This window comes from Bombina bombina, chromosome 2 (assembly GCF_027579735.1).
Source record: "Bombina bombina isolate aBomBom1 chromosome 2, aBomBom1.pri, whole genome shotgun sequence".
Taxonomy (NCBI): domain Eukaryota; kingdom Metazoa; phylum Chordata; class Amphibia; order Anura; family Bombinatoridae; genus Bombina; species Bombina bombina.
Genome location: NC_069500.1, coordinates 2,330,548 through 2,353,431, shown reverse-complemented (window position 1 = coordinate 2,353,431; position 22,884 = coordinate 2,330,548). Strand labels below are relative to the sequence as shown.

The 22,884-nt window shown below is 41.9% G+C and overlaps 1 protein-coding gene across 1 annotated transcript in view; it reads left to right on the top strand.

The window, feature by feature from the left end:
- Nucleotides 1–22,884, top strand: part of TLN1 (talin 1) — a gene marked incomplete in the record, with an annotated part of 895,533 nt that overhangs the window by 282,643 nt on the left and 590,006 nt on the right. Inside the window, 1 exon segment of the mRNA XM_053700951.1 lies at nucleotides 17,693–17,791. Within this exon segment, the coding sequence (XP_053556926.1) occupies nucleotides 17,693–17,791 (99 nt within the window).

Below are 22,884 nucleotides of genomic sequence, written 5' to 3'. Positions count from 1 at the left end.
GAGTGATCTGCCCAGTTCCGAAAACAGAACAGGGGCAAGATTTCTACTCCAATCTGTTTGTGGTTCCCAAAAAAGGTGGGAACCTTCAGACCAATTCTAGATCTCAAGATCCTAAACCAATTCCTAAGAGTTCCATCCTTCAAGATGGAGACCATTCGGACTATTTTACCAATCATCCAGGAGGGTCAATATATGACTACCGTGGATCTAAAGGATGCATATCTACACATTCCTATCCACAAAGATCATCACCAATTCCTCAGGTTTGCCTTTCTGGACAGGCATTACCAGTTTGTGGCTCTTCCCTTCGGGTTGGCCACGGCGCCAAGAATCTTCACAAAGGTGCTAGAGTCCCTTCTGGCGGTCATAAGGCCGAGGGGCATAGCAGCGGCGCCTTATCTAGACGACATCTTAATTCAAGCCTCGACTTTCCAACTTGCCAAGTCTCACACGGACTTAGTGTTGGCCTTTCTAAGATCTCATGGGTGGAAGGTGAACGTGAAAAAGAGTTCTCTTATTCCTCTCACAAGATTTCCATTCCTGGGAACTCTGATAGATTCGGTGGACATGAAAATATTTGACGGAGGTCAGGAAATCAAAGATTTAAACCACCTGCCGAGCTCTTCATTCCATTCCTCGGCCGTCAGTGGCTCAGTGTATGGAGGTAATTGGACTTATGGTAGCTGCAATGGACATAGTTCTGTTTGAGCATGCATAGTTGCAGTGGTCTGAGATGCAAGCGAGCAAACAGTAGAATGGGGATTATGCAGATTTATCTCCTCAGATAAATCTGGATCAAGAGACCAGAGACTCTCTTCTTTGGTGGTTGTCACAGGATCACCTGTCCAGGGGAATGTGTTTCCGCTGGCCAGCGTGGGTTATTGTGACGACGGACGTCAGCCTATTGGGCTGGGGTGCAGTCTGGAATTCCCTGAAAGCACAGGGTTTGTGGACTCAGGAGGAGGCCCTCCTACCGATAAATATTCTGGAATTAAGAGCGATATTCAATGCTCTTCAGGCGTGGCCTCAGCTGGCTTTGGCCGGATTCATCAGGTTTCAGTCGGACAACATCACGACTGTATCTTATATCAATCTTCAGGGGGGAACAAGGAGTTCCTTAGCGATGATAGAAGTTTTCAGGATAATCCGATGGGCAGAGACTCACTCTTGCCATCTATCAGCGATCTATATCCCAGGGGTGGAGAACTGGGAGGCAGATTTTCTAAGTTGTCAGACTTTTCATCCGGGGGAGTGGGAGCTCCATCCGGAGGTGTTTGCTCAACTGTTTCAGCTAGTCAGAACGCCAAACTTCCTCGTTACGGATCCAGGTCAAGGGATCCTCAGGCAGTACTGATAGATGCTCTAGCAGTACCCTGGTCGTTCAACCTGGCTTATGTGTTTCCACCATTCCCTCTCCTTCCGCGTCTGATTGCCAGAATCAAACAGGAGAGAGCTTCGGTGATTTTGATAGCGCCTGCGTGGCCACGCAGGACTTGGTATGCAGACCTGGTGGACATGTCATCTCTGCCACCATGGACTCTGCCACTGAGACAGGATTTTTTGATTCAAGGTCCATTCAAGCATCCAAATCTAATTTCTCTGCAACTGACTGCTTGGAGATTGAACGCTTGATTTTATCAAAGCGGGGTTTCTCTGAGTCGGTCATAGATACATTGATTCAGGCTCGAAAGCTTGTCACCAGGAAGATCTATCATAAGATATGGCGTAAATATCTTTTTTGGTGTGAATCCAAAGGCTACTCATGGAATAAGATCAGAATTCCTAGGATTTTGTCTTTTCTCCAAGAAGGATTGGAGAAAGGATTGTCCGCTAGTTCCTTAAAGGGACAGATATCTGCTTTGTCTATTCTGTTGCACAAGCGTCTGGCAGATGTCCCAGACGTTCGGGATTTTTGTCAGGCTTTAGTTAGAATTAAGCCTGTGTTTAAACCTGTTGCTCCGCCATGGAGTCTCAATTTAGTTCTTAAAGTTCTTCAGGGGGTTCCGTTTGAACCCATGCATTCCATAGATATTAAGCTTCTATCTTAGAAAGTTCTGTTTCTAGTTGCTATCTCTTCAGCTCGAAGAGTTTCTGAACTATCTGCATTACAATGTGACTCGCCTTATCTTGTTTTCCATGCTGATAAGGTGGTTTTGCATACCAAACCTGGGTTCCTCCCTAAGGTTGTTTCTAACAGGAATATCAATCAGGAAATTGTTGTTCCTTCTCTGTGTCCTAATCCTTCTAAGAAGGATCGTCTATTGTACAACTTGGACGTGATTCGTGCCTAAAAGTTTTATTTGCAGGCAACCAAAGATTTTCGCCAATCATCTTCTTTGTTTGTTGCCTATTCTGGAAAGCGTAGAGGTCAAAAGGCTACGGCTACCTCTTTCCTTTTGGCTGAAAAGCATCATCCGTTTGGCTTATGAGACTGCTGGACAGCAGCCTCCTGAAAGAATTACAGCTCACTCCACTAGAGCGGTGGCTTCCACATGGGCTTTTAAAAATGATGCTTCTGTTGAACAGATTTGTAAGGCTGCGACTTGGTCTTCGCTTCATACCTTTTCCAAATTTTACAAATTTTATACTTTTGCTTCTTCGGAGGCTGTTTTTGGGAGAAAGGTTTTGCAAGCAGTGGTGCCTTCCGTTTAGGTTCCTGTCTTGTCCCTCCCTTGTCCCTCCCTTCATCCGTGTCCTAAAGCTTTGGTATTGGTATCCCACAAGTTAGGATGAATCTGTGGACTCAGTATATCTTGCAAAAGAAAACAGAATTTATGCTTACCTGATAAATTTCTTTCTTTTGCGATGTACCGAGTCCACGGCCCGCCCTGTCTATTCAAGACACATAGTATTTTTTATGTAAACTTCAGTCACCTCTGCACCTTATAGTTTCTCCTTTTCTTTCTTGGCCTTCGGTCGAATGACTGGGGGGTGGAGTAAGGGGGGAGCTATATAGACAGCTCTGCTGTGGTGCTCTCTTTGCTACTTCCTGTCAGGAAGGACAATATCCCACAAGTTAGGATGAATCCGTGGACTCGGTACATCGCAAAAGAAATAAATTTATCAGGTAAGCATAAATTCTGTTTTCCCTTCGAGGTCCTGTCAGATATAATCCCAGTCATGCCTATATATCATTATAGTCCAACCATTCTCACTAATAATACACTTTATTTTAATTTCTCCTGCTGATATAAATAAGCAACTGCAGCTTTATTACTAAATGATTTAACTATACTCTTATGTAGATGCAATTTCTCCTTTTGTATTTTTCTACACATGTTTAATGTTACCTCTAGTCACATAATTTCCATATACCAAGGGTCCAAGATAGCTCTGTACCAATCTATAAAGGGGAGAAAAATATGAGGACTTTGACCTGCGGGGTACATATTAAGGTTGCAATGTTGATGTGATATGTAGATTGTACCGTATATTATATGAATGTATTTTTGGCATTGTATACCTCTTTAAGGCAGCTAGAGAACCCATGGCATTTTTTAGCATTAGTACTTTTATCACTTTGGTTTTAGCCTTTTTAAATAATATGGGATTTTTTAGTTGAGACCACTATTTTGGTCGCACATTGGAGGATAACTGGTACCATTATCGCTGTACACAAGTTGAGCTGGTCATGTTTCTGTACGAGTCCTGGTAATGTTCCTAGCCATTGTGAATATCCGCATAGTATAATGATTTACTATGTTAATAGGGATTTTGTTTGACCGCAATCATGGGTTTCATAGGTTTTCATTATCACAATGTACATTGATGTATGGGTTAAAATTAGGGTAATTGATCAACATGTGAGATCGAGTACCCCCATTGGTAATAGGACAAAACAGCTGGGTCAGTTACGTTTATGCCTGAGGAGATTAGGCAGAGATTGGCTCAAATTCACACACCCCCAAGCAGAAAGGGGGAGGGGGATTATTAGAGGTTTGGTAATGAGCGGCAATATAAGCCGGTTTGAAAGTATGTTTTATTATGCCTGATGAAACGGCCAAGTGAGCCGAGAAACGCGTAAAAAATACCACATTTTAAACTTTGTTCACTCGCTTTTGTTATAAGGATTGTTTTGCTAACGATTAAAGGACTTGTTTTTACATCATTGCTTGCAATTCCTAAGAAGTGAGTTTCTCATTACCATACCGCTGGGGAAGAGAAGGTGAGCCTGTCACTATTTGACCGCTGTGAGGAGAGTACATACCGGAGAGAGCAAGCTGGTTTGCTCTGACAACCAGTCTGTTTCCACAAACACATTGGTGTGCTCGGCAAGATTGTGAGTACCCTGTGTATAGAATACTGCTGCACGTTGGGATATTATTGCTGTGGATACACACATTGGTCGTCTGTTTGTTTCAAATCCCTACAGATTCACTTGTTGGATTTGGAAGAAAGGGAAGTGCAGCCTGAACACCTGGTCACCATTGTTGTCGGCCTTGAAATATCAGACTATACCTCTACAATACGGACAGTTTTCCAAATATATTATATTGTGGACTTTTTTACTGTGTTTTATATTTTATTTAATGAGGTGTTACTATCCATTTTTATATCTTTCTTCACATTGGGGATATATTATGTGTCCTTTTGTATTTTAGTAGGCTTTTGACATATTAGGCCACTTTAGCGCCCTCTTGTGTTTTTGCACATAATTAAATGTATACTTTGTTGTTCTCAATAAAAAAATTATAAATAAAAAAAAAGACAAAAAAAAAAGCAAGGAGGTGGTAAAGTTTAGGTGTCTGAAAGAAGATTCTTCAATCAAGATTTTTTTATTTTACAGCAGAGCAAGTTTGTTCTGCTCCTTCCTGGGGTTTAGCCGTAGCCCATGTCAGTCTCTTCAGTAGAGCAGTGGTGGCTTTTAAGCAATTGGGAACTTGTGGGGTATAATGTTCACTGTGCCTCCAAAATAGTTTTGCTGCCCTAACTGGAAAGCCTGAGTAGGATTACTCAGTCTCTTTTTTTTCCACAGGCCCATTTGAGGGAGAATGCCTCTCAAACCTAGTGAGCTGCCCTGCTGCCAGGCAGATTTACATTAAGGTAAGTGCTGAGTTTAATTTTCTAAAAGGGGAAGAACATTTTTGGCACTTTAACAGTTAAAACTGTTGGGACGTTAAATACATTAATCCTATTATAGGTTAATAGGATAATGTGAGGCAATTTGTGCAGGCACTGGGGACTCTTTATTGTATATGGCTCAGTTAGTCTTTTACTCCAGTGTGTTCCGGTCAGGGATAGAACAACTTTGTAGTGTGTTTGACTTGTGGTTTCTCTCGGCAGCTTTACTTGCTCATAATGCTGACCGGGAAGTCTCAGCTGGGTACGCCCACGATGGGCGGAGCTTTTAGGAAGCAGCTAAGATTTTTTGCACGCTTTTTCTTCACTTCCTGAGGGCCGGAAGAGTGTCATATTTTGTTGCGGCTCTGAATTCTCAGAAGTCCGGGAGAACGATCGCCTGATAGCCGGTGGGAGCAGTTCTGGTTTGAGTCCAGATCTTTAATTTCTATTGACTCCGGTGGCTAGCAGGACAGGTAAGCACCTCAGCAGGAGGCTGTCTGGGTTTCTCTAGAGCCGCTGCTCTGCTATTAGAAAATAAAGTTACTTTTAACATTTAAACGACAGTTGTATCCTTCAGGTTTAAGATAGAGCACCTCTTGGTGTTACTTAAAGAGGTTTTGGCTACCTTGGACGACTCCGAAATGACTGTCGTAATCAACCCTGAGAAGTCTAGTAAGTTAAACAAATAGACGTTCCTTCCACGGTGGAGGTTTTTCCGGTACCAGACCGGGCTACAGAGATTATTGCTCAAGAATGGGAGAGACCTGATATCCCTTTTTCTCCATCCCCAATTTTTAAGAAGATGTTTTCTATAGCTGACTCTATCAAGGAGTCCTGGCAGACGGTCCCCAAGGTGGAAGGGGCAATTTCCACTTTGGCTAAGAGAACCACTATTCCCATAGGGGATAGCTGTTCCTTTAAGGACCCTATGGATACAAAGTTGGAAGGGTTACTTAAAAAGATGTATGTACACCAGGGTTTACAATGGCAACCTGCGGTGTGTATTGCTACCATCACCAGGGCGGCGGCATACTGGTTTGATGCGTTGTCTGATTCTATTCAGACAGATACTCCCCTTGAGGAGATACAGGATAGGATCAAGGCTCTTAAGTTGGCCAATTCCTTTATTACGGATGCTTCCCTACAAGTTATTAAGTTAGGAGCAAAGATTTCTGGTTTTGCAGTACTGGCCCACAAAGCCTTATGGTTGAAATAATGGTCTGCGGATGTGTCATCTAAGTTTAAGCTTTTGGCGATTCCCTACAAGGGTAAGACCTTGTTTGGGCCAGGCTTTGCTAAAATTATTTCAGACATTACAGGAGGTAAGGGTCATTTCCTCCCTCAGGATAAGAGGAATAAGCAAAAGGGACGTCAGAGTAAAGTTTGTTCCTTTCGAAACTTCAAGGGTAAGACTTCCTCTGCCAAGCAGGAGCAGTCCAAGCCTTCCTGGAGGCCCAACCAGTCTTGGAACAAGGGGAAGCAATCCAAGAAGCCCGTTAGGGACTCAAAGTCAGCATGAAGGGTCTGCCCCCAATCCGGGAGCAGATCTTGTGGGGGGCAGACTTTCTTCACTCAGGCATGGGTTCGGGATGTTCCGGATCCCTGGGCGGTGAAAATCGTGTCCCAGGGATACAAACTAGAGTTCAAGACCTTTCCTCCCAGGGGCAGGTTTCTGCTCTCAAGATTATCTATCTGTAAACCAGATAAAAAAAGAGGCATTCTTACACTGTGTCCGAGACCTTTCCGACCTGGAAGTGATAGTTCCTGTTCCAATTCAGGAACAAGGTCTGGGATTTTACTCCAATCTGTTCATGATTCCCAAAAAAGAGGGAACTTTTAGACCTATTTTAGATCTCAAAAGTCTAAACAAGTTCCTCAGAGTACCGTCATTCAAGATGGAAACTATTCGTTCCATTCTTCCCTTGGTTCAAAAAGGGTCATTTCATGACAACAGTGGATTTAAAGGATGCGTACCTGCATGTTCCCATCCACAGGGATCATCACAAGTTTCTGAGGTTTGCTTTTCTAGACAAACACTTCCAGTTTGTGGCTCTTCCATTCGGCCTTGCCACAGCTCCCAGGATTTTTTCCAAAGGTCCTGGGATCTCTGTTGGCGGTGCTCCTGTTGCAGGGTATTGCAGTGCCGCCTTATCTGGACGACATTCTGGTTCAGACGCCATCCTTTCAACAAGCGAACTCCCACACAGAGATGTTGTCTTTTCTGCATTCTTACGGATTGAAGGTAAACTTGGAAATAGTTTGATCCCAGCTACAAGGGTAGTGTTCTTGGGAACCATAATAGATTCCTTATCAATGAAGATATTTCTGACAGAGATAAGAAAATCAAAGATCTTTAACTCTTGTCTGGCCCTTCAGTCCTCTCCGTGGCCGTCAGTGGCTCAATGTATGGAGATGATCGGTCTGATGGTAGCTGCCATGAACATCATTCCGTTTGCCCGGTTCCATCTCAGACCTCTGCAGTTATGCATGCTCAGGCAATGGAACGGGGATTATGCGGATCTGTCCCTGCGATTACATTTGGATCTGGCGACAAGAGATTCTCCTTTTGTGGTTGTCTCAGGAACATCTCTCCCAGGGAACCTGCTTCTGCAGACCCACCTGGGTGATTGTGATAACGGACGCCAGCCTGCTGGGATGGGGAGCAGACTGGGGCTTACTAAAGGCTCAGGGGACATGGACTCTGGAGGAGTCTGTTCTCCCCATAAACATCCTAGAGCTGTGGAAAGTCTTCAATGCTCGCCTGGCCTCAGTTAGCTTCAGCCCGGTTTGTCAGGTTCTAGTCGGACAACATAACTTCAGTGGCTTACCTCAACCATCAGGGAGGAACTCCTTGGCTATGACAGAGGTAGCCAAAATGATTTAGTGGGCGGAGACCCACAACTGCTGTCTATCTGCGACCCACTTTCCAGGAGTGGACAATTGGGAAGCATATTTTCTGAGCAGACAGACCTTTCACCCGGGGAGTGGGAACTCCATCCCGAAGTGTTTTCCAACTTGATTCTCAAATGGGGACAGCCAGAGCTTGATCTTATGGCATCTCGACAGAATGCAGAGGTACGGGTCGAGGTCAAGGGATCCTCAGGCTGTACTGATAGATGCTCTGGCGGTTCCTTGGAACTTCAGTCTAGCATACCTATTTCTTTCATGTAATTAGCAAGAGTCCATGAGCTAGTGACTTATGGGATATACATTCCTACCAGGAGGGGCAAAGTTTCCCAAACCTCAAAATGCCTACAAATACACCCCTCACCACACCCACAAATCAGTTTTACAAACTTTGCCTCCTGTGGAGGTGGTGAAGTAAGTTTGTGCTAGATTCTACGTTGATATGCACTCCGCAGCAGGTTGGAGCCCGGTTTTCCTCTCAGCGTGCAGTGAATGTCAGAGGGATGTGAAGAGAGTATTGCCTATTTGAATTCAATGATCTCCTTCTACGGGGTCTATTTCATAGGTTCTCTGTTATCGGTCGTAGAGATTCATCTCTTACCTCCCTTTTCAGATCGACGATATACTCTTATATATACCATTACCTCTACTGATTCTCGTTTCGGTACTGGTTTGGCTTTCTACTACATGTAGATGAGTGTCCTGGGGTAAGTAAGTCTTATTTTTGTGACACTCTAAGCTATGGTTGGGCACTTTTATATAAAGTTCTAAATATTTGTGTTTAAACATTTATTTGCCTTGATTCAGGATGTTCAATATTCCTTATTTCAGACAGTCAGTTTCATTATTTGGGATAATGCATTTGAATAATCAATTTTCTTACCTTAAAATTTGACTTTTTTCCCTGTGGGCTGTTAGGCTCGCGGGGGCTGAAAATGCTTCATTTTATTGCGTCATTCTTGGCGCTGACTTTTTTGGCGCAAAAAATTTTTCTTTGTTATTTCCGGCGTCATACTTGTCGCCGGAAGTTGCGTCATTTTTGACGTTTTTGCGCCAAAAATGTTGGCGTTCCGGATGTGGCGTCATTTTTGTCGCTAAAAGCATTTAGGCGCCAAATAATGTGGGCGTCTTTTTTGGCGCCAAAAAATATGGGCGTCATTATTGTCTCCACATTATTTAAGTCTCATTGTTTATTTGCTTCTGGTTGCTAGAAGCTTGTTCACTGGCATTTTTTCCCATTCCTGAAACTGTCATTTAAGTAATTTGATCAATTTTGCTTTATATGTTGTTTTTTCTTTTACATATTGCAAGATGTCTCAGATTGATCCTGAATCAGAAGATACTTCTGGAAAATCGCTGCCTGATGCTGGATCTACCAAAGTTAAGTGTATTTGCTGTAAACTTGTGGTATCTGTTCCTCCAGCTGTTGTTTGTAATGAATGTCATGACAAACTTGTTAATGCAGATAATATTTCCTTTAGTAATGTTACATTACCTGTTGCTGTTCCATCAACATCTAATACTCAGTGTTCCTGTTAACATAAGAGATTTTGTTTCTAAATCCATTAAGAAGGCTATGTCTGTTATTCCTCCTTCTAGTAAACGTAAAAGGTCTTTTAAAACTTCTCATTTTTCAGATGAATTTTTTAATGAACATCATCATTCTGATTCTGATAATGATTCCTCTGGTTCAGAGGATTCTGTTTCAGAGGTTGATGCTGATAAATCTTCATATTTATTCAAAATGGAATTTATTCGTTCTTTACTTAAAGAAGTCTTAATTGCATTAGAAATAGAGGATTCTGGTCCTCTTGATACTAAATCTAAACGTTTAAATAAGGTTTTTAAATCTCCTGTAGTTATTCCAGAAGTTTTTCCTGTCCCTGATGCTATTTCTGAAGTAATTTCCAGGGAATGGAATAATTTGGGTAATTCTTTTACTCCTTCTAAACGTTTTAAGCAATTATATCCTGTGCCATCTGACATATTGGAGTTTTGGGACAAAATCCCTAAAGTTGATGGGGCTATCTCTACTCTTGCTAAACGTACTACTATTCCTACGGCAGATAGTACTTCCTTTAAGGATCCTTTAGATAGGAAAATTGAATCCTTTCTAAGAAAAGCTTACTTATGTTCATGTAATCTTCTTAGACCTGCTATATCTTTAGCGGATGTTGCTGCAGCTTCAACTTTTTGGTTGGAAGCTTTAGCGCAGCAAGTAACAGATCATAATTCTCATAGCATTGTTAATCTTCTTCAACATGCTAATAATTTTATTTGTGATGCCATCTTTGATATCATTAGGGTTGATGTCAGGTATATGTCTCTAGCTATTTTAGCTAGAAGAGCTTTATGGCTTAAAACTTGGAATGCTGATATGTCTTCCGGTCAAATTTGCTTTCCCTTTCTTTCCAGGGTAATAAATTATTTGGTTCACAGTTGGATTCCATCATTTCAACTGTTACTGGGGGGAAAGGAACTTTTTTACCACAGGATAAAAAATCTAAAGGTAAATTTAGGTCTACTAATCGTTTTCGTTCCTTTCGTCACAATAAGGAACAAAAGCCTGATCCTTCCCCTACAGGAGCGGTATCAGTCTGGAAACCATCTCCAGTCTGGAATAAATCCAAGCCTTTTAGAAAGCCAAAGCCAGCTCCCAAGTCAACATGAAGGTGCGGCCCTCATTCCAGCCCAGCTGGTAGGGGGCAGATTACGATTTTTCAAAGAAATTTGGATCAATTCGATTCACAATCTTTGGATTCAGAACATTGTTTCACTAGGGTACAGAATAGGCTTCAAGATAAGGCCTCCTGCAAGAAGATTTTTTCTTTCCCACGTCCCAGTAAATCCAGTGAAGGCTCAAGCATTTCTGAAATGTGTTTCAGATCTAGAGTTAGCTGGAGTAATTGTGCCAGTTCCAGTTCTGGATCAGGGGCTGGGGTTTTACTCAAATCTCTTCATTGTACCAAAGAAGGAGAATTCCTTCAGACCAGTTCTGGATTTAAAAATATTGAATCATTATGTAAGGATACCAACATTCAAAATGGTAACTATAAGGACTATTCTGCCTTTTGTTCAGCAAGGGCATTATATGTCCACAATAGATTTACAGGATGCATATCTGCATATTCCGATTCATCCAGATCACTATCAGTTTCTGAGATTCTCTTTCCTAGACAAGCATTACCAGTTTGTGGCTCTGCCGTTTGCCCTAGCAACAGCTCCAAGGATTTTTACAAAGGTTCTCGGTGCCCTTCTATCTGTAATCAGAGAACAGGGTATTTTGGTATTTCCTTATTTGGACGATATCTTGGTACTTGCTCAGTCTTCACATTTAGCAGAATCTCATACGATTCGACTTGTATTGTTTCTTCAAGAACATGGTTGGAGGATCAATTTACCAAAAAGTTCATTGATTCCTCAGACAAGGGTAACCTTTTTAGGTTTCCAGATAGATTCAGTGTCCATGACTCTGTCTCTGACGGACAAGAGACGTCTAAAATTGGTTTCAGCTTGTCGAAACCTTCAGTCTCAATCATTCCCTTCGGTAGCCTTATGCATGGAAATTCTAGGTCTTATGACTGCTGCATCGGACGCGATCCCCTTTGCTCGTTTTCACATGCGACCTCTTCAGCTCTGTATGCTGAACCAGTGGTGCAGGGATTATACAAAGATATCTCAATTAATATCTTTAAAACCGATTGTACGACACTCTCTGACGTGGTGGACAGACCACCATCGTTTAGTTCAGGGGGCTTCTTTTGTTCTTCCGACCTGGACTGTGATTTCAACAGATGCAAGTCTCACAGGTTGGGGAGCTGTTTGGGGGTCTCTGACAGCACAAGGGGTTTGGGAATCTCAGGAGGCGAGATTACCAATCAACATTTTGGAACTCCGTGCAATTTTCAGAGCTCTTCAGTCATGGCCTCTTCTAAAGAGAGAGTCGTTCATTTGTTTTCAGACGGACAATGTCACAACCGTGGCATATGTCAATCATCAAGGAGGGACTCACAGTCCTCTGGCTATGAAAGAAGTATCTCGAATACTGGTATGGGCGGAATCCAGCTCCTGTCTAATTTCTGCGGTTCATATCCCAGGTATAGACAATTGGGAAGCGGATTATCTCAGTCGCCAAACGTTACATCCGGCGAATGGTCTCTTCACCCAGAGGTATTTCTTCAGATTGTTCAAATGTGGGGACTTCCAGAAATAGATCTGATGGCTTCTCATCTTAACAAGAAACTTCCCAGGTATCTGTCCAGATCCAGGGATCCTCAGGCAGAGGCAGTGGATGCATTGTCACTTCCTTGGAAGTATCATCCTGCCTATATCTTTCCACCTCTAGTTCTCCTTCCAAGAGTGATTTCCAAGATTCTAAAGGAGTGCTCGTTGGTTCTGCTGGTGGCTCCAGCATGGCCTCACAGGTTTTGGTATGCGGATCTTGTCCGGATGGCCACTTGCCAACCGTGGACTCTTCCATTAAGACCAGACCTTCTATCGCAAGGTCCTTTTTTCCATCAGGATCTCAAATCCTTAAATTTGAAGGTATGGAGATTGAACGCTTGATTCTCAGTCATAGAGGTTTCTCTGACTCAGTAATTAAAACTATGTTACAGGCTCGTAAATCTGTATCTAGGAAGATATATTATCGAGTCTGGAAGATTTACATTTCTTGGTGTTTTTCTCATCATTTTTCTTGGCATTCTTTTAGAATTCCTAGAACTTTACAGTTTCTTCAGGATGGTTTGGATAAAGGTTTGTCTACAAGTTCCTTGAAAGGACAAATCTCTGCTCTTTCTGTTCTTTTCCACAGAAAGATTGCTAGTCTTCCTGATATTCATTGTTTTGTACAGGCTTTGGTTCGTATAAAACCTGTTATTAAGTCAATTTCTCCTCCTTGGAGTTTGAATTTGGTTCTGGGGGCTCTTCAAGCTCCTCCGTTTGAACCTATGCATTCGCTGGACATTAAATTACTTTCTTGGAAAGTTTTGTTTCTTTTGGCCATCTCTTCTGCTAGAAGAGTTTCTGAATTATCTGCTCTTTCTTGTGAGTCTCCTTTTCTGATTTTTCATCAGGATAAGGCGGTGTTGCGAACTTCTTTTAAATTTTTACCTAAGGTTGTGAATTCTAACAACATTAGTAGAGAAATTGTGGTTCCTTCATTGTATCCTAATCCTAAGAATTCTAAGGAAAGATCGTTGCATTCTTTGGATGTAGTTAGAGCTTTGAAATATTATGTTGAAGCTACTAAAAATGTCCGAAAGACTTCTAGTCTATTTGTTATCTTTTCCGGTTCTAGGAAAGGTCAGAAGGCCTCTGCCATTTCTTTGGCGTCTTGGTTAAAGTCTTTAATTCATCATGCTTATGTTGAGTCGGGTAAAACTCCGCCTCAAAGGATTACAGCTCATTCTACTAGGTCAGTTTCTACTTCCTGGGCATTTAGGAATGAAGCTTCGGTTGATCAGATTTGCAAAGCAGCAACTTGGTCTTCTTTGCATACTTTTACTAAATTCTACCATTTTGATGTGTTTTCTTCTTCTGAAGCAGTTTTTGGTAGAAAAGTACTTCAGGCAGCTGTTTCAGTTTGATTCTTCTGCTTATAATTTCAGTTTTTTTCATTATAAGATTTAAACTTTGTTTTGGGTGTGGATTATTTTCAGCGGAATTGGCTGTCTTTATTTTATCCCTCCCTCTCTAGTGACTCTTGCGTGGAAGATCCACATCTTGGGTAGTCATTATCCCATACGTCACTAGCTCATGGACTCTTGCTAATTACATGAAAGAAAACATAATTTATGTAAGAACTTACCTGATAAATTCATTTCTTTCATATTAGCAAGAGTCCATGAGGCCCACCCTTTTTGTGGTGGTTATGATTTTTTTGTATAAAGCACAATTATTCCAATTCCTTATTTTTTTTTATGCTTTCGCACTTTTTTCTTATCACCCCACTTCTTGGCTATTCGTTAAACTGATTTGTGGGTGTGGTGAGGGGTGTATTTGTAGGCATTTTGAGGTTTGGAAAACTTTGCCCCTCCTGGTAGGAATGTATATCCCATACGTCACTAGCTCATGGACTCTTGCTAATATGAAAGAAATGAATTTATCAGGTAAGTTCTTACATAAATTATGTTTTCCTCCGTTAGCTCTCCTTCCATGGGTCATTTCTCGAACCAAACAGGAGAGGGCGTCGGTGATCCTCATTGCACCGGCGTGGCCTCGCAGGATCTCGTATGCAGACCTAGTGGAGATGTCATCTCTTCCACCTTGGAGACTTCTACTGAGGAAAGACCTTCTACTTCAAGGGCCCTTCCTTCATCCAAATCTTGTTTCTCTGAAGCTGACAGCTTGGAGATTGAACGCTTAATTCTATCTAAGCGTGGTTTTTCTGAGTTGGTCATTGAGACCATGATTCAGGCTCGTTAGCCAGAAAGATTTACTATAAGATATGGCGTAAATATCTGTATTGGTGTGAATCCAAAGGCTACTCTTGGAGTAGAGTTTGGATTCCTAGAATTTTGTCTTTTCTACAGGAGGGTCTGGAGAAGGGATTATCTGCTAGTACCTTGAAGGGGCACATTTCTGCCTTATCTATATTGTTGCATAAACGTCTGGCAAACGTGCCAGATGTACAATCCTTCTGTCAGGCCTTGGTCAGAATCAGGCCTGTGTTCAAACCTGTTACTCCTCACTGGAGTCTTAACCTTGTTCAGAAAGTTATTCAACAGGCTCCGTTTGAGCCTATGCATTCTTTAGATGTTAAGATGTTATCTTGGAAAGTTTTGTTTCTTGTTGCAATTTCTTCTGCTCGAAGAGTCACTGAGCTCTCAGCGTTGCAGTATGAGCCCCTTACCTTATTTTCCATTCGGATAAGGTAGTTATGCGTACTAAGTAAGGGTTCCTCCCTAAAGTGGTTTCGGATAGGAACATTAATCAAGAATTCATTGTTCCTTCTTTGTGTCCTAACCCTTCTTCTCAGAAAGAGCGTCTGCTACACAACCTAGATGTGGTGCGTGCGTTGAAATACTATTTGCAGGAGACTAAGGATTTTCGCCAGTCTTCTGCTTTATTTGTTGTTTTCTCTGGAAAACGCAAGGGTCAGAAAGCTACGGCTACTTCTCTTTCTTTGTGGCTGAAGAGTATAATTTGCTTGGCCTTTGAAACTGCTGGACAGCAGCCTCCTGAGAGAGTCACGGCTCATTCCACTAGGGCTGTTTCTTCTTCCTGGGCGTTCAAAAATGAAGCTTCTGTGGAACAGATTTGCAAGGCTGCTACTTGGTCATCTATGCACACTTTTTTTCAAAATTCTATAAATTTGATACTTTTGCCTCAGCTGAGGCTTCTTTTGGGAGAAAGGTTCATCAAACAGTGGTGCCTTCTGTTTAGGTTCCCTGTCTTGTCCCTCCCTTTATCATATGTGTCCTCTAGCTTGGTTATTGATTCACAATAGTAATTAGAGATGATCTGTGGACTCACTGTGTCATTAGAAAGAAAACCAAATTTATGCTTACCTGATAAATGTATTTATTTCTTGACATGGTGAGTCCACGGCCCGCCCTATATTTTTACAGACAGTTTTTCTTTGTTATATAAACCTCAGGCACCTCTGCACCTTGGGTTACTTCCTTTCTCTCTTTTTCCTTCGGTCGAATGACTGGGGTTGGAGGGAAGGGAGGTGATATTTAACAGCTTTGCTGTGGTGCTCTTTGCCGCCTCCTGCTGGCCAGGAGTGATATTCCCAGTAGTAATTGGAGATGATCCGTGGATTTGTGTCAAGAAAGAAATACATTTATTTAGTAATGTAGTTGTGTGATCTACTAATTAATACATTAACTGGTTTAATCTCACATTGTGCAGTAATGTAGTTGTGCGACCTACTAATTAATACATTAACTGGTTTATTCTCACATTGTGCAGTAATGTAGTTGTGCGACCTACTAATTAATACATTAACTGGTTTAATCTCACATTGTGCAGTAATGTAGTTGTGCGACCTACTAATTAATACATTAACTGGTTTAATCTCACATTGTGCAGTAATGTAGTTGTGTGATCTACTAATTAATACATTAATTGGTTTAATCTCACATTGTGCAGTAATGTAGTTGTGTGACCTACTAATTAATGTTATCTGGTTTAATCTCACATTGTGCAGTAATGTAGTTGTGTGATCTACTAATTAATGTTAACTGGTTTAATCTCACATCGTGCAGTAATGTAGTTGTGTGACCTACTAATTAATACATTAATTGGTTTAATCTCACATTGTGCAGTAATGTAGTTGTGTGACCTACTAATTAATGTTAACTGGTTTAATCTCACATTGTGCAGTAATGTAGTTGTGTGACCTACTAATTAATATGTTATCTGGTTTAATCTCACATTGTGCAGTAATGTAGTTGTGTTACCTACTAATTAATAAATTAACTGGTTTAATCTCACATTGTGTAGTAATGTAGTTGTTACCTACTAATTAATGTTATCTGGTTTAATCTCACATTGTGCAGTAATGTAGTTGTGTGACCTACTAATTAATATGTTATCTGGTTTAATCTCACATTGTGCAGTAATGTAGTTGTGTGACCTAATTAATAAATTAACTGGTTTAATCTCACATTGTGCAGTAATGTACTTGTGCGACCTACTAATTAATACATTAACTGGTTTAATCTCACATTGTGCAGTAATGTACTTGTGCGACCTACTAATTAATACATTAACTGGTTTAATCTCACATTGTGCAGTAATGTAGTTGTGCGACCTACTAATTAATGTTAACTGGTTTAATCTCACATTGTGCAGTAATGTAGTTGTGTGACCTACTAATTAATATGTTATCTGGTTTAATCTCACATTGTGCAGTAATGTAGTTGTGTAACCTACTAATTAATGTTATCTGGTTTAATCTCACATTGTGCAGTAATGTAGTTGTGTAACCTGCTAATTAATAAATTAACTGGTTTAATCTCACATTGTGCAGTAATGTAGTTGTGTGACCTACTAATTAATATGTTATCTGGTTTAATCTCACATTGTGCAGTAATGTAGTTGTGTGAACTACTAATTAATATGTTAACTGGTTTAATCTCACATTGTGCAGTAATGTAGTTGTGTGACCTACTAATTAATATGTTAACTGGTTTAATCTCACATTGTGCAGTAATGTAGTTGTGTGACCTACTAATTAATATGTTATCTGGTTTAATCTCACATTGTGCAGTAATGTAGTTGTGTGACCTACACATTGTGCAGTAATGTAGTTGTGTGACCTACACATTGTGCAGTAATGCAGTTGTGTGACCTACACATTGTGCAGTAATGTAGTTGTGTGACCTACTAATTAATACATTAACTGGTTTAATCTCACATTGTGCAGTAATGTAGTTGTGTGACCTACTAATTAATATGTTATCTGGTTTAATCTCACATTGTGCAGTAACGTAGTTGTGTGACCTACACATTGTGCAGTAATGTAGTTGTGTGACCTACACATTGTGCAGTAATGTAGTTGTGTGACCTACACATTGGGCAGTAATGTAGTTGTGTGACCTCCTAATTAATATGTTAACTGGTTTAATCTCACATTGTGCAGTAATGTAGTTGTGTGACCTACTAATAAATTAATAAGTTAACTGGTTTATGTCACATTGTGCAGTAATTTTTGAACCATCTGATTCCATCTCACATGTGTTTGTTGAATGTCTCTGTGTCTTCTCATCTCCAGCCTCGTCAGGTCCTTCTTCAGGCTGCAGGGAACGTGGGCCAGACCAGTGGGGAACTATTGCAACAGATCGGAGAGTGTGACACTGACCCTCACTTCCAGGTAACTATATCCTACAAGCACCAGTACATGTCCTACCTCTGTACACTGAGCAACCATCTTCCCACCTCTGTACACTGAGCAACCATCTTCCCACCTCTGTACACTGAGCAACCATCTTCCCACCTCTGTACACTGAGCAACCATCTTCCCACCTCTGTACACTGAGCAACCATCTTCCCACCTCTGTACACTGAGCAACCATCTTCCCACCTCTGTACACTGAGCAACCATCTTCCCACCTCTGTACACTGAGCAACCATCTTCCCACCTCTGTACACTGAGCAACCATCTTCCCACCTCTGTACACTGAGCAACCATCTTCCCACCTCTGTACACTGAGCAACCATCTTCCCACCTCTGTACACTGGGCAACCATCTTCCCACCTCTGTACACTGGGCAACCATCTTCCCACCTCTGTACACTGGGCAACCATCTTCCCACCTCTGTACACTGGGCAACCATCTTCCCACCTCTGTACACTGGGCAACCATCTTCCCACCTCTGTACACTGAGCAACCATCTTCCCACCTCTGTACACTGAGCAACCATCTTCCCACCTCTGTACACTGGGCAACCATCTTCCCACCTCTGTACACTGGGCAACCATCTTCCCACCTCTGTACACTGGGCAACCATCTTCCCACCTCTGTACACTGGGCAACCATCTTCCCACCTCTGTACACTGAGCAACCATCTTCCCACCTCTGTACACTGAGCAACCATCTTCCCACCTCTGTACACTGGGCAACCATCTTCCCACCTCTGTACACTTGGCAACCATCTTCCCACCTCTGTACACTGGGCAACCATCTTCCCACCTCTGTACACTGGGCAACCATCTTCCCACCTCTGTACACTGGGCAACCATCTTCCCACCTCTGTACACTGGGCAACCATCTTCCCACCTCTGTACACTGGGCAACCATCTTCCCACCTCTGTACACTGGGCAACCATCTTCCCACCTCTGTACACTGGGCAACCATCTTCCCACCTCTGTACACTGGGCAACCATCTTCCCACCTCTGTACACTGGGCAACCATCTTCCCACCTCTGTACACTGGGCAACCTTCTTCCCACCTCTGTACACTGGGCAACCATCTTCCCACCTCTGTACACTGGGCAACCATCTTCCCACCTCTGTACACTGGGCAACCATCTTCCCACCTCTGTACACTGGGCAACCATCTTCCCACCTCTGTACACTGGGCAACCATCTTCCCACCTCTGTACACTGGGCAACCATCTTCCCACCTCTGTACACTGGGCAACCATCTTCCCACCGCTGTACACTGGGCAACCATCTTCATACCGCTGTACACTGGGCAACCATCTTTCATACCGCTGTACACTGGGCAACCATCTTCCCCACCGCTGTACACTGGGCAACCATCTTCCCCACCGCTGTACACTGGGCAACCATCTTCCCCACCGCTGCACACTGGGCAACCATCTTCCCCACCGCTGCACACTGGGCAACCATCTTCCCCACCGCTGTACACTGGGCAACCATCTTCCCCACCGCTGTACGACACTAATTCATGTGTGCCATATAGATAACATTGTGCTTGCTCCCGTGCACTACAGTTAGACACTGCTATCTATATGGCACACATGAATGAGCACTGTCTAATGTGAAAATGTTGGTTGTGCAAAGCTGGGTAAAGGAAAGTAAAGGCGTTATCTATCTATTTCTTTCATGTAATTGGCAAGAGTCCATGAGCTAGTGACGTATGGGATATTCAATCCTACCAGGAGGGGCAAAGTTTCCCAAACCTCAAAATGCCTATAAATACACCCCTCACCACACCCACAATTCAGTTTTACAAACTTTGCCTCCTATGGAGGTGGTGAAGTAAGTTTGTGCTAAGATTTCTACGTTGACATGCAATTCTCAGCATTTTGAAGCCCGATTCCTCTCAGAGTACAGCGAATGTCAGAGGGACGTAAAGAGAGTATCACCTATTGAATGCAATGGTCTTAACGGGGATCTATTTAATAGGTTCTCTGTTATCTGTCATAGAGATTCATCTCCTACCTCCCTTTTCAGATCGACGATATACTCTCAATTTACCATTACCTCTACTGATAACCGTTTCAGTACTGGTTTGGCTATCTACTATATGTGGATGGGTGTCTTTTGGTAAGTATGTTTTCATTACTTAAAACACTCTCAGCTATGGTTTGGCACTTTATGTATTTATATATAGTTCTAAATATATGTATTGTACTTATATTTGCCATGATTCAGGTTTTCAGTATATTTCATTTTGCAGACTATCATTTTCAAAATTGGGAAACATATTTTAGGAAGTTCTTACCTGGGGTATAGTTTTTTTCATTAAATTTTGCGGGCAAAATTAGGCTTGCGAGGTCGCAAAATGCTGATATTAATTGCGTCTTTTTTGCGCAATAATTTTTTGGCGCAAAGGTACGTTCGGTGACGCAAATTCGTCATTTCCGGCGTCTTAGTTGACGCCAGGTTTCTTCGCACAAGGTTGCGTCTGCCATGACCCGAGTTGTGTCATTTCCGGTTGTTGTTAGCGGCAACATTTTTTATTTTGCGTTGTGCGTCATACTTGACGCCAAATAATTGAATTACTTAAACCCCACATCCTATATGCCGCTTGCCTTTTTTTATGCTCAGAGGGCTATGCTGTTTGCATTTTTTTCCCATTCCTGAATGGTTAATCATACCTGAGGAAACGGCCAGGAGCTTGCGGCCGAGAAACGCGTTTAAGCTCAAAAATAAATTGTTCTCAGTTTATATTAACAAGCCTTGTCATTTGGCTTTTTTATTTGTTTATACCCTATTGTTATCGCAAGGGTTCCTGCTCTGAAAACAGCTTTTATCATCTCTGGGATATCTTTGGTGATTACCAGCCCTAAGTGGAAGACGCATTCAGTGAAAGATGTTTGTTCCAACAAAGCGCTGATCCAGACTATCCCCGTTTGCATGTGGAGGAGAGCCCACAGCCATTCCTTTGAAGTTCGGATGCCATCTGTCTCAGCGTACTGACTGCTGTAGAACGTCAGCCTGCCCATACGCACTCCTTTAAATAAGAGTGCCAGTACTCTTGTGAGTATACCTACTACTGTTCACCTCTTTCTGTGACCCAAGCTTACGAAATTTATCTGCACTATGAGGCGCTGTCTTTTTTTTGTTTATTTTTTAGTTACACTGTTTGATCACATCTCCAAGACCAGCAGCCTATCGCATTTATACATACTACTACCACACCTGAGTTCTTATTCACCTTCCAAGACTTTTTACTCGTTGAGATATCGCTCACTATCATTTTTTGGGACCTTTTACGATAAGCACTAACCACTTTTTTTATATATCTTATACAAATATTGAATTTATATGTTATCTAGTTTTATTTTAAGAAAGAATTCTTTGTTTGATATTTGGCTATTTCACCTTCACATTTTTTTGAATGGACTTCATTTCTATTTCACTTGTATTTCTCCAACATAGGTGTGTCCGGTCCACGGCGTCATCCTTACTTGTGGGGATATTCTCTTCCCCAACAGGAAATGGCAAAGAGCCCAGCAAAGCTGGTCACATGATCCCTCCTAGGCTCCGCCTACCCCAGTCATTCTCTTTGCCGTTGTACAGGCAACATCTCCACGGAGATGGCTTAGAGTTTTTTAGTGTTTAACTGTAGTTTTTATTATTCAATCAAGAGTTTGTTATTTTAAAATAGTGCTGGTATGTACTATTTACTCTGAAACAGAAAAGAGATGAAGATTTCTGTTTGTAAGAGGAAAATGATTTTAGCAACCTTTACTAAAATCGATGGCTGTTCCACACAGGACTGTTGAGAGGAATTAACTTCAGTTGGGGGAACAGTGAGCAGACTTTTGCTGCTTGAGGTATGACACATTCTAACAAGACGATGTAATGCTGGAAGCTGTCATTTTCCCTATGGGATCCGGTAAGCCATTTTTATTACAGAGTAAATAAGGGCTTCACAAGGGCTTGTTAAGACTGTAGACATTTTCTGGGCTAAATCGATTCATATATAAACATATTTAGCCTTGAGGAATCATTTAATCTGGGTATTTTTGTAAAATAATATCGGCAGGCACTGTTTTAGACACCTTATTCTCTAGGGGCTTTCCCTAATCATAGGCAGAGCCTCATTTTCGCGCCGGTATTGCGCACTTGTTTTTGAGAAGCATGACATGCAGTCGCATGTGTGAGGAGCTCTGATACGTAAAAAAGACTTTCTGAAGGCGTCATTTGGTATCGTATTCCCCTTTGGGCTTGGTTGGGTCTCAGCAAAGCAGATACCAGGGACTGTAAAGGGGTTAAAGATAAAAACGGCTCCGGTTCCGTTATTTTAAGGGTTAAAGCTTCCAAATTTGGTGTGCAATACTTTTAAGGCTTTAAGACACTGTGGTGAAATTTTGGTGAATTTTGAACAATTCCTTCATACTTTTTCGCAATTGCAGTAATAAAGTGTGTTCAGTTTAAAATTTAAAGTGACAGTAACGGTTTTATTTTAAAACGTTTTTTGTACTTTGTTATCAAGTTTATGCCTGTTTAACATGTCTGAACTACCAGATAGACTGTGTTCTGAATGTGGGGAAGCCAAGGTTCCTTCTCATTTACATAGATGTGATTTATGTGACACTGAAAATGATGCCCAAGATGATTCCTCAAGTGAGGGGAGTAAGCATGGTACTGCATCATTCCCTCCTTCGTCTACACCAGTCTTGCCCACTCAGGAGGCCCCTAGTACATCTAGCGCGCCAATACTCCTTACTATGCAACAATTAACGGCTGTAATGGATAATTCTATCAAAAACATTTTAGCCAAAATGCCCACTTATCAGCGTAAGCGCGACTGCTCTGTTTTAGATACTGAAGAGCATGAGGACGCTGATGATAATGGTTCTGATATGCCCCTACACCAGTCTGAGGGGGCCAGGGAGGTTTTGTCTGAGGGAGAAATTTCAGATTCAGGGAAAATTTCTCAACAAGCTGAACCCGATGTGATTACATTTAAATTTAAGTTGGAACATCTCCGCGCTCTGCTTAAGGAGGTGTTATCCACTCTGGATGATTGTGAGAATTTGATCAT